This window comes from Gouania willdenowi, chromosome 12, assembly GCF_900634775.1.
Source record: "Gouania willdenowi chromosome 12, fGouWil2.1, whole genome shotgun sequence".
Classification (NCBI taxonomy): domain Eukaryota; kingdom Metazoa; phylum Chordata; class Actinopteri; order Blenniiformes; family Gobiesocidae; genus Gouania; species Gouania willdenowi.
The window spans coordinates 31185572-31198712 of record NC_041055.1 but is presented as its reverse complement, the minus strand read 5'-3'; the positions used below and the strand labels follow the sequence as shown (position 1 = coordinate 31198712).

The window sequence follows — 13141 nt, the reverse complement described above, 5'->3', positions numbered from 1 at the left end:
TTGGTATCATTGTGTGTGTTTGGTATTGAGTTTGTAGTGTATAGTACATTTAGTACATTAGACATCCTGTATCTTTTAAGTGAACCTCATGTTCACAGCCTGCAGCGACCTCTAGTGGAACATTATATACATGTATTCTGGTCGATTAATCAAAATTTATAATCTGGATATTGGTTAGACAAGATATCTGTAATTAAAAAAAGAAACACACACATTGCACGTTGTTTCACGTAATCAGAAATGATAAAAATGATGTACCCCATTTATGTTGGAGATCCCTTTAATCCCTGCAGAGACATTAAACATTGAAATATAAATGATAAAGAATGATTAAATGTGCATATTTATATCCAGGTAGTCAGGATTTATGGGTGTAAAACTAGTGAACTGGTGGGTTGTTTATTAACACATGGTATAAAAAACATCTCAATGTTAAATATTAAGTGTAAATCTAAATGTGAAATTAAAATTTTAAGCATTAACTCAAAATGTAAGTGTAATTATTAAATATTCAATCTAAAAGTTACGGGTGAAACTAAATATTAGGCTAATATGCAAAATCACCAGAAGATTGCCAAAATAAAAGCTCATTTTTGTTGCTAAATGTTGCAGTTTATTTTATCATGCGTTACTTTATAATCACTGTCCCACAAACAGTGACTTTGAAAAAATCACAAACATGTTTTTAGATTTAAACCTAACCTTAGTTTAAGAGCATCAAAGTTTAAACGTGTACATGACCTCAGCGTTTGGGTTTTTTCTCTAAACCCACTTTCTCTACCCCCCCCCCCCCCCCCCCATTGATCTACAACATGATCTAAATAAGCTTTTATTTACTCCAGGATTCAAAGAAACGCAGCTTAACTACAGCTGATCTTTTATTAAGCAGCTTTGTTTGTTGACTAATCAGCGCTTTTTTTTTTACAGTCAGATAAATATATTTACACAAAGCCGACTGAGGTCAACACACACACACACACACACACACACAACCAGTTATTACAAACACACATTTTTACACACAGGTGTGGAACACGTGTATCAAAGAGTGGGAAATGTATGGGGCACTGATTATAAAGTTAAAAAAAGCTAAAACACAGCAACTTTTTTGCATTATTTAGCAACAAAACACATTTAAGCAATATTTCTGAAATTTGTAATAAATTATGTCAGTGTTAAATCTAAATGTTGATTAAATCCAGATCTAAATATTAAATGTAAATGTTAAATCTAATCGTTACATATTAAATCTAGATCTAAATATTTAATATAGATCTAATGTTAAATATTAAATAAAAATGTAAAGGATAAATCTAAATGTTAAAAATTAAATCTAAAATATGAAATCTAGATCTTACATAGTAAATGTAAATATTAAATCTAGATCTAATGGTAAATATTAAATCAAAATGTAAATGATAAATCTAAATGTTAAAAATGTAATGTAAATGTTAAATATACAATCAGAATTTAAATGTTAAATCGAAATGTTAATTCTTAATCTAAATGTGTAATATTAAATCTAAATGTTAGATGTAAATCTTAAATGTAAATAAATGTTGAATCTAAATGTCACAGGTGAAACTACATATTTAGCTAATATGCAAATTCACCGGAAGTACCAAAATAAAAGCCCCGTTTTTTAAGGGTGTTTTGTTGCATGAAGTTGGAGTTTAATTTATCATGGACAACTTTACAATCAATGACCCATAGAAATGGTTTTGTCACCTCCATGAGGAAAACTTACAGTGCAGTATGAGGTCATCAAATTCACAACACACAGAGAAAAACAGACCTTAATGGCCTGAAATGGTTAAATAAATAAATCCAACACAATGTAAACAGACAACAAGCATCAGAGGATATTAACGAAAGGTTGTTTCAGTTCAAGTTTATCCTAAAACATTGAGACAAAATGCTTGAAATCAATCCTAAAGACAAAAGGCCTGATTCACTGAGATGTTTGTAAAAAGTTCTCTGATTGGCTAAAGCCTAAATATAGAGAAGATGAAGAGCAAAGGTTCACAGTCCTTTCAGAACACTTTGAATTACTATATGATCAAAGGTTAGGATGGCTTTATGACCAAATCAAACAAAAAAGAAAAAAAATGACTTTCTAATGGTTTTGCTACAGTGATATATACTTTCCTTTAGCCTCGTTCAGATGGACACAGTTAAAGTTCTGTTTCTTCTCTCCTTTATTATTCCACATTTTGTAAAAAGTCAGCTCCAAACGGGCCAGTTGGATTTTTGGCCCCTTATGATGTCATGAGGTCAAATTCCTTTTACTGTCTTAAAAGCTGTACTTGGCCAATAAAGCATTTCTGATTCTGAAAAACTCCTCCTCCTGACAATCCTGGCTCCTCCTACTCTATATAAGAACGTGAGCTCCTCCCTCTGAACTACCTCACAAATAAATCAAAAACAGCGAAGGCGGGGCATCGTCGCTAAAGTTGTGCTGTTTAGGGCTACATTAAACAATGACAAATGCATGTTTACTCCCCTCATCAGAGCCTCTCAGCACTCGTTCCCTGGTAGAGTCTGAATTACACCCGCTAGAGCTGAAATTGATCACTTTGGTCAAAAAGCCGTATCAGCGGACAGGTTTTATTCCCCCCAGTCTGAATATGTGCTTGGTTTTTGACTAGAGTCTGAATTGTTCCCAGTAGAGGTTCTAAAAAGTGGGTGTTTCCCTCTACCAGGGGTAACCTCGCTCAATAGGAGTCTGCGTAAGAGACTTTTCAGAGGCTAAAACTCCAGAAAACAGGCGAGTTTGGGAAAATAAACCTCAAACACTATGTTGTTGGGGTTTGTAGAACAACTGGAGATTGTAGTGAAAAATAGCATCAAAATGTCACCGTAACTCAGTGTAAAGCTTGATATATTACAGTTGATTATCTAATCTGCATCTCTTTATATTTTGCGTGTTCATTGATGCCCTGGTTACATATTTATCAGTAGCAAACACGCTGAATAAATCTTATTTTGTGGTTTTGACAGATGCGTGCTATCACGTTAGCACGTTTTTACACACACATCAACAGGAAAATCAGGTCCCGTATCACAGCTGCTTTTTGAAGTGCAATGAATGCTGGGTAATGGTGACCAAACATTCCAACCTAGTAATCCTAATAATCCATGTGAGACAAACGGTATAAATAATGTAAATCACTGGTGGAGGATGACGGTGCGTTTTCACTCTCTGATTCCCATCAGCAGCTTCAGCAGATGAGCCTCCATCACCTGTTGAACTGAACACAACAACAAACACAGAATTACCCACAATCCTTTATGGTACGGCAGAGAAACATGACAGAAATACAGTGAAAATGTTTAAATTCTCACATTTTAAACTGTGAAAAGTAGAAAGTAAACAAGGTAAAGATGCCAGAACAGGAAATATTTGTTTGTTTTCAAAGAACTTTAATCAAAAACTGGAAATTTGGGGATTTTTATTCATGTGGAACAATTAATTCAACACAAATTAACACATTTGTTTTAATTTTTATAATGATTTTATCAAAAAGCTTAATTTGTACATATTTTATATGCTGCTGGATAAACAAACCCCCTTCAAAATAAAAGCTTTTTTTCTAGGCTTAGTCACATGACTGTCTCAGCACATTATTAATGTCCAGCTTGATTTAATTCTGTTTTAATAACCTAAAAATGTCCAACTCAACCAACGATTCCATTTAAATTCTGATTTTTTTTAAAAAAAAAAGAAACGGAAATCAAAGATTGGGATGTAATTATGAACTTTAACTACTTTAAATTTGAATACATATACATCATATTTTGGAGAAAAAAACAGATTAGTCAAAACACAGATTCTTATTCTTTCATTTAAATTGTCAATAATTTTTTTTTTAACTACAGTAATATATTTTCTTCTTACAAACCGTTTGAATTCATGAACTAAAATAAACGGCACATTTCTTCATTTATCACCATGTAAAGTTAAACAAAAATATATAAATAAAAAAATACACAAAATAAAAAAAAAACGTTTTTAATCATAAATACCAGTGAAAAAATAGTATTTTTTTTAAATAATAAATAAATAAATAATTAATAAAGTGAAGCTTATGTTCCTGTGTGGTTATAAAATAGTCACAGCGCCCCCTATTGTAGAATTGAAGCTCACACTGTTTATTTATTTAAATGCTCCTTATTTCAGTTTATATCCTCACATCTCTACCCACGATTGTAATATTTTAAAAGTTTATGTCCAAACCAAACCTTATTGTGTTATTTTAACTTATTGTGTGTTTATTGCACACACACCGTTACGATGACCCATTGCGACGGCCATGTCCATGGCGTTAAAACCAGAATCTGACTCAATGGTGGGATCAGCTCCGCTCTCTGTGAAAACAAATAAACACAAATAAAAACACGAAGATTTAAACAAATATTTAATGTCATTTCTTACCCAACAATATTTCCACACAGCGCACGTGGTTCCCGTGCACAGCATACAGCACAGGCGCTCCTCCGTTCTGAATGAAGTTCATTATTGTAAGTTACATAACATGACTCCGCCCACTGATAGCACAATGCTAAGCTAACCCTACCCAATCGTATTCATTGACGTCCACTCCACAGTCGATCAGCATCTTAACGATGTCCGTGTATCCTTTACTACAGGCCAGAGACAGAGCGCTCTCCCTCCCTTTGGCCAAAAGGTTTGGATCCGCCCCCTGACCACAAAACAAGTTCAAATAAGGTTAAAATAATTCACTATTCTTTAATGAGGATGAAAAGCATTTAATACGTTTTGGAGGAGAAACTCCACGACTGCGATTTGCCCGTGGGCGGCGGCCCACATCAGAGGAGTGAAACCTTCCTCGTCCTGGAGGTTGATCACCGTCTCTAATAAACAACAACAAAATCACCTTTAGAAGTGTTTTTAAACCTTGTGTGAGCCAAAGTACAACTTTTCAACTGTTCAGCCCATATTAACAATATACAGTCATTCTTATTCTTATCAAAATGTTTTCATAAACACCAAGAATTTTTTTCTAATAAAAAGTGCAATTAACAATCTGCAGTTTTCAATACAAATCAAACAAAACAATTTTTTTTAACCATGTTTCATATTTTGCATACTAAATAATAAAGTAAGTTTGAAAAAAAAGATTTAATATTAGAACTACAATTTAACTTAATTCTGTTAAATATTGTTTTATTTTGTATAATGTAATTTTTTTCATTATATTTATATAATATATTATTTTATTATCATTAATAATAATAATAATATTAAATATAAAATACATTTTTATAATCCAATTTTATTCTGTATTGTTTAACGATAAGATGGTGGAAAAGATGGTAAAATGGGATTTTAAAAACCACAGATTTTAGTCAAAAATGGACAGAAAAAGTCATAAAAAGGTTCAAAGTGTCAATTTTGGAACATTTAGTTTAAACTGGCAAATTATGGGCATGACAATGTCCATTATTTGTGCTTAAATTGGCAGAAAAAACCAAGATGAAATATGGTGAAAAGAGGTTAAACGTGACAATAATGGGTCAACATATGTGACATTAGGTGGAAAAGTGGGTGAAATGGTTTATAAGAGCTGAACATGTCTGGAAAGTGGAAAAAATGTGCAAAAATGGAATGGAATGTGATGGAAATGGGAGAAATGTAGCAAAAATACATTAAAAGGAGAAAAAAATATGGCAGGAAAAAGTGATGAAAATAGGTTAAAATATGGTGAGTTTGGCGTAGTCGCAGAAAAATGTAAAAATAATAAAATAATGGGCTCAAATTGTTTAAAAAAAACATTCTCCCAGTGTCTTGCAACCCTTAGCTTGAGAACCCCTGGGTTAGACAATACTGTTATCACGTCTTAATTTATTTATGAAATAGAAAAGAGGCGGGGCTAGAATAAACGGGTGTTTCTGATTGGAGAATTGACGTGTACACATACGACCTCTTACAACACATTATAGGGAATAAATAATAAAGGCAGATTGTGCTGAGTCATGGTAGACCTTGTTCGATCCTACTGGCCAGAAACACGATCTCCCCCTGTGCTGCCAGCTGATGGATGGACAACGCTGAGGAGGAAAACACATGCACTTCCTGGTTTAGATCCCAGTGACCAATCAGAATGTGAGCTGTGTGAAGGTGGTCTACTCACAGTGGACCAGCAGAGGGGTGGAGGAGACCTCGTTCCCTCTGTGTTTGTTGGTTAACGTGGTCGACTGTTTGATGGGGGAGAAATGTTTGGTGGTGGACGGAGTGTAAACGTGGCGTACTTGTATCCCTGGAGACGGAGACGTCTGGATGTTACACTCAGCTGAAAAAGGAGGAGGAGAAGTGGAACGTGATTGGTTGGAGACAATCAAGCAAAGTCATTGTTTGTTAAGACAAGCTAGTGCTTTTATTTTGTCATTATTTCACCAAAATCAAATGAAGTTCACTTTAAAACCTTCACTGGATTAATTTACGCATAAAGACTTTCTTAGACACTGTTTCAAGATAAAAGTAGGGCTGCACAATTCCAGGGTTGAATTTTACACCTAAGCTGATGTACCTACCAACAAACAATAAAAATGAAGTCATTAAAGGTCTGGTTCTTTGAGTGAAGTCCAGTAGAGTAGTGGTGTTAAATTCATTTTAGTCCAGGGGCCACAGATCATTTTATGCTGGAAAACGAGTAATTTCAACATTATTGTGCCCTAGTTTACACTTCTATGTACACATAAAAAACGAAATATGTAAGAAACTGACAATATCCAAACAATAAGTGACAGATATCATCTACACTTTAAATTTCCTACATTTCATGACCATTTTTTTATTAAAACAAGATAAATATTATGTAATAATTTGAGGAAAATTAAAGGATTTTGTAAGAATTTTGAGTTTTTTTTCAACAATTTAACATTAAAATTGACTGCAGATATGCAATAAATATATTTACATGGTGATTCATGTTTTTTTCTGTAATTTTTACTTTCTCCATCGGGCCAAATTGGATGCTACAAAGGGCCAGATTTGGCCCCCGGGCCATGAGTTTGACACGTGTAGTAGAGAGAAGCTCTTTTCAAGTCAAGAACTGCACAAAATTAATATTTTCAGCCTAAAAAGAAGCACAATACATCATTCATCGTTGTTTCTCACCTTTAAATAAAACCGACGCCACCTCCAGATCTGAGTTGACCTGGTCCTGGATGTTCTTGCTGTCCTCCTCGTTCAGAGACTTTACAAACCTGGAGCACACGTTCATGTCAAAGCGGTTGGGGAGGATGAACTTGATGCCCATGGCCACATTCTGGGGGTTCTGGTCCTCTGGGCCGTCCTCGGTGGAGTCCTCCGTCTTTATGGTGCTCAGCTCAGGCATCACACAGATCCCCTCCATGTCCTCTGGGGCCGCTGACACGCTCTCCATCTTTACTGGTCTTTATTCAGCGCTCACACAGAAAACATCATCTGAAATACACAGAAAAAATAAATAAATATATTTATAATATAATAATCTACAGAGGAAACAACTACTTTTCATTTATTACAGTTCTATTATTACCACATATGTTCATAATACTCACACTTCATCATTATTCAGTTTATTGTTTGTTCTTTCTGCAGAAATGTGGCTAATTTATGCTAATTCTGCTCAATTGACAACATCAGTGAAACCTTAGCTGCAGCTAAACATGATTAAATAAGAAAAACAATTATGAATTATGAATCAAAACATGCTGTATTGATATTTTTCTATTTAATTTAATAGTTTTTCTTGTGTAAAACCCATTTATAGCATCGGAGAGGGAAAATAAAGGTGTTTTACAAAAATAAAGGAGCGTTTCAACACCTAGCATCTTAGCTACTGTTATTACCGTGTCGTGCTACTTATATCGTTTATTACAATGATTTGTTCCCTCCTATATATATAAATAAATGTATATATATACAGCAAATAATTATTAAATCATTCATTACTTGACAGGATGTCTTTGTTCTTCAATAATCTCCAAATTACCGATGTTTTCGGGTCGGTGTTTGGACCATCAGCGCATGCGCAGTTGCTTACAACGTGTGGTGTAACTTCTATTTGGTTCCCCCCCCCCAACACTACGCATGCGCAGTTTCATACAACGTTTTGTGTAACTTCTATTTAGTTCCCCCTTCAATTCCGATCTCTGTGCTTTTTTTTGGTAAAAAATGAAATTTAATAAATGGTTCAGTGGTTTTTAAGTTTATAGATCAATTACAATATATAATTAAATATATATATTTTGTTATTGGTTACAAAATATTTTTAACATACGTTGTTTTTATTTTTCACTCCGTAGGAACGCCGTTTTATTTCTAATTAAGTCCGTATTGCTAGAGTCAAATCCCAAAATTTCACCCTTTATATATATATATTGTTTGAAAATTTATTTTTACAAGCCATGGGAAAGAAAATTAAATATAAATGTGCATTTTTTGATTACTTTGACCAATGTAACAACAGAGGGCGCCACAGACTCAAAGGTTTAAAGCCACAAAGGCTGTTGTGTTTTTTTTTTTTATTTCCCTAAAGTGATTAAAAAGACAGAACACGCCTTTTCCAGATGATAACATAAAGGTAAAAAAAATGACAAATCTGTCCTGTGTGTGATTAGGGTTGAGACTCATGATTATTAGCACGACTCATGAAGAATGAATGTTGATGTAAAAATTAAATAAAAAATAAAGCACGATTCAAACTTTACTTCAAAGTTTTAAAATTCTTAAATAACACAAGTCCATACTGCAAAAACAAGAGACTAAACCAAATACATAATTTTAATAGAATAGGCGACACGTGCTTATTATTGGCTTTTGCTTGTTAAAATAAAAGAGCCAATACTTAAAACCGTTAGAAGGCGATAGAAAGACAAAAATAGATAAATGTGAATATTCAAGTTCGGCGTAAATGTGACATAAACGAACAAAAAAAGTGGTTAAAAAAAAGGGTTCAAAGTGTCAGTATTGGAACAATCAGTTTAAACTGGCAAATAATGTGCATGACAAATCATGAATGTGGTTGAATTGGCAAAAACAAGCATGAAACACAGTTAAAAGATGGGTCAACATATGTGACATTAGGTGGAAAAGTAATGGGAAGGGTTTATAAGTGCTGAAAATGTCTGGAAAGTGAAAAGGAATCGGAATTTGATGTAGAAGTGTCAGAAATGGGAGTAATGTAGCAAAAATGCATTAATAGGTGCAAAAATATGGTGATGAAAATAGGTTCAAATATCACAAGTTTGGTATTGTTGCAGAAAAAGGGTAAAAATGACCAAAAAGGTGCTCAAATTATTAAAAAAAAAAAAAAAAAAAAAAAAAAATCAACCAAAAAGTGTCTCGGGACCCAATAGGGTCCTGAACCCAAGGTTGACAACCCCATGTGTCATCAAGTTATTTATTTATGAAATAGAAAAGAGGCGGGGCTAGATTAAATGGATGTTTCTGATTGGCGAATAGAAAAACACATTATGGAAAATAAATAAGGAAGTTTCTATAATAAATAATCTCTCCTGGTCGCTGTTTCCAGTGCGTGTGCGCGTGCGTGAAGGGGACGTCCCTCGCGCCAGTCTGTGTGCTGATCGCTCGTGGTTGTTTCTGTCAGTTCCTAGTAACACCTGAGAACCAACATTTAGAGACTTTTGAACGATCAGCCGTTTCACAGCAACACTTCACTCTTTCTGAGTGTTTGTAGTCATGGAAACAGACTTAAAGAGAAGAAAAGCGAAATAATTCATAAGAATAGCAGCGCTGGAAACGGAGAACAACACCTAACGACAGCAGGTAATGGCAACTGATTCATTCTCCCTGTGTTTGTGATAAATAATCTAAACTATCAGATAAACGCATCCTCAGGTGTGTGAGAGTATTAGTTTAGTTTATCTAACTGTGGTCAGTAGGTTATCATTAATACTTTGGTAAAGTGTGCATTCTTCTTTTTGGTGACCGTTGTCTTCACACATCACATTTTCTCAGGCAGTATTTATCTTTTTCTCACGTGGTTTACTTTTAGTTTTAACCCAGACATGGAAAACTGTCGGCCCAGGAGCCACATGCGGCTCTTGACATAAGTTTGTGTGGCCCCCCCAAAAGTAAATACACAAAACGATTAAAAAAAAGAGAGAACACAGATCAACAACAAAAACAGACATAATAAATTAGAGTAAAATATGCAACAAAAATATACCAGAAAGACAACAAAAACACACAAATATGATTCCAAAAGCACAAAATAATAACAAAAATGCACAAAATGACCATAAAATTCACAAAGTGGCTCCAAAAACAACAACAAAAACATACAAATTAAGAAAAATATATAGAAAAACAACAACAATAATACACAAAATGACAACAAAAACACACAAAATGACCATAAAAACACACAAAATGACCATAAAATACACAAAGTGGCTCTAAAAACAACAACAAAAACATACAAATTAAGAAAAAATATAGAAAAACAACAACAATAACACACAAAATGACAACAAAAACACACAAAATGACAAAAACATAGCACAAAAAGGCATGAAATTAAAAAACAAAACAAAAAAAAGAACAACTAAAAATTGACATCAGAAAATCCTGATTAAAAACGCAAAAACCTAAAATGATACAAAATAAAATAAAAAATACTCAAAATGACTATAAAAGAAAATACGAAACCCTTCTTTGTTGTTTGTTTGCTGTAATAATGATCTGATTCTGATTGGTCATTATTGTATTGTTTAGAATATTTGTTGTTGAATGTTGATAACGTGGCCCCTAGAATCAAACCATCAGTAATAATAATATATAATAATAATAATAATAATGTTAAAGTATCTAATCAAAGTCATTTTTGTGTGGGAACCTAAGACACGCCAACACTAGGTGTTATATAATAACTAGAATTTGATTTATCACTAAAATAAATTAGAATTGAGTTGACTAAAACTGGATTAAGACTAAAAACAATTGGATTAAGGATTAAAATAACAAGAACTAAACTAATCCATAACTTGATGATAAGCCTGTGTGTATGTACACTATACATGGTGAATGTTCACCAGCCTCTAACTACCTGCTTTATTCTGCAAAGTGTCAATTTAGGTTGTTTTTCTTCTTTTCTTCTTCTTTTCTTCCTCAACTCACTCATTAAAGTAGCCTGACTGCAGACGTAATCACATAAAAGTCCCAGATTGTGGGGTTATTAGTTACTGTGCTTTGTGAAATGTGAACACACCTTATTACACGCCTCAGCAAGTTCTTTAGTTTGGAGCATTTTTAGACGTTAGAACAAGTCGTCTGCAACATTTTAATACATACACTATTATTGCAAACACAGTTACTGCAACAACAGCGTGTTTTAATGATTCTTTATGGGAATATATCCAGTTGTTGTTATTTTGTCCACAGATGTTGTTGCAACTGTTTAGCTGTAATATAATAAATATAAAATATAAACGTTTTTTATTAAAATGCTAAAAGACGTAAGGTTGAACACTGCTTCAGGGACGGTTTCTGTTCTATATTTAACTCTGTGAACCAGAACATTTAGTTGCACAGATTGTAAACGTGTGTTGGACTAAATGGAAAAGTACTGCAATGGTTTAGGTTCTACTGCGAGGAGAGAAGTTATTTACTATTTAGAATTTGGAACCTTTGAATGTGACAGATTGTTTTTTTTTGTTTGTTTAGGTTTTATTTATTCAGACAAACTGTTTTCAGGACATTTACTTTGATCTCCTGCAAAATACAAAATCATTTCACGCACAGGGACAACGCTACAGTAATCGGGAGGGACAGAAGGAAACAAACACAAACTGGATCAAAGAAGCCGTCGAGATCAGGAGGCGGAGCTTCGACATCAACAGGGATGAGGGAGCATTTTCACTCTCCCACACCCGGGACTCACTTCTCCAGAGACTATCAGGCGACATGATAAATAACTCATAAGGAAGGACACATCAAAGCAATCAGCATACGCCTCTGAGGAAGACTGGCAGTTGGCATTCGAAACATGAGAGCAGATCAAAGTACATTTTCTGAAAAAAGTTTGTCTGAATAAATGAAACCTTAACATATACAGTAGGCCTTATGCTACAAATGTAGATATTTATATCCTGGATTCATCTCCGTTAGCGGCTTCAGCTAACCAAACATTCCCTGTCAGAGAGAAGCTGTCCTACGACGGTCGATAACAACACGCTAATTTAAGCCAAGTGATTACAGCTACGTGCGCGTGCACATGAAAGTGGCGGAGATTGCTGAGAACTGGCAGACTGAGTGTCTTTACAATGAACGGAGGAACAGTTCATGATCATAAATAAATATAATGAATATAAATCTATGATGACAGTGAATTAGTGCAGCGCACACCAGGAGGCGGAGCTTTTATACTCGCTCAGATCTGATCCACTTCTTAACTTGGTACTGACCAGGTTGCTGAAGTTTAAAATGTAGGGCGGGCCCTATAAAATCTGCGTTAACGGAATCGCGTATTTGACCAATGAAAATGGTTAAATGTGGAAATGGACAGAATCGTTATGAAACGCTGTCATCGTGGGGCAAAGATTGTTTTTTTTTATGGGGAAATGTTTCTGGGGACCACGTATTATGTGCACCACTCCCCCCCTTCTGTCCTGGCTGCATTAAACTCATCTTAAACCACCACAAACACCCTAAATCAGGGGTCTCCAGTCCTCGAGGTTCCTGGTTCTTTTAGATGTGTTCCTGCTCCAACACACCTGAATCAACCGAATGGCTCCTTATCTGCTTCTGCAGAGCTTGATGACAACACATTGGTTTCAACCAGCAGCGTTCAGTGTAATTAACTCTTTAAATCTTGTTTACCAGAAAGAGAATTGTATGTTTTTTTTTTGTGTTTTTTCTTTTCTATAAAAGAAATACATACGATGATACATGATGTAATAAAGGATTATTCAGTGACAAAGAGAACAAACCAAACGTGCTAAACCCTGTGAGCTTAAATACACACTTATATTTAATTCAGATGTTTCTTGAGGACGCTACATTCCGTGTATTGTCTTTTTTTCTCACGTTCCTCCAGGTCCGGTTGCGTTTTCCACTTTTTTTTTGCATATCAACAAAAGCAACACTGAGGACAATGAGTGACATACTTTA

General features: G+C 34.4%; 2 protein-coding genes across 2 annotated transcripts in view; one reads left to right on the top strand and one right to left on the bottom strand.

Annotated features, from left to right (window-relative positions):
* Positions 1–1879: 1879 nt before the first annotated feature.
* On the bottom strand, positions 1880–8093 carry ankra2 (ankyrin repeat, family A (RFXANK-like), 2). The gene is made up of 9 exons (XM_028462467.1): positions 7961–8093; positions 7142–7450; positions 6156–6314; positions 6007–6072; positions 4778–4875; positions 4578–4703; positions 4436–4502; positions 4288–4368; positions 1880–3251 (listed from the first exon to the last, which is right to left on the bottom strand). The coding sequence occupies exons 2-9, from the start codon at positions 7407–7409 to the stop codon at positions 3196–3198; spliced, it is 921 nt and encodes a 306-aa protein (XP_028318268.1). The 5' UTR covers positions 7410–7450; positions 7961–8093; the 3' UTR covers positions 1880–3195.
* A 1466-nt stretch (positions 8094–9559) lies between these two features.
* The window catches only part of arhgef28a (Rho guanine nucleotide exchange factor (GEF) 28a), an 80038-nt gene continuing 76456 nt past the window's right edge, over positions 9560–13141 (top strand). The window contains exon 1 of the mRNA XM_028462854.1: positions 9560–9796. The gene's annotated coding sequence lies outside the window, so the exon portion shown is untranslated. The remainder of the gene's footprint in view (positions 9797–13141) is intronic.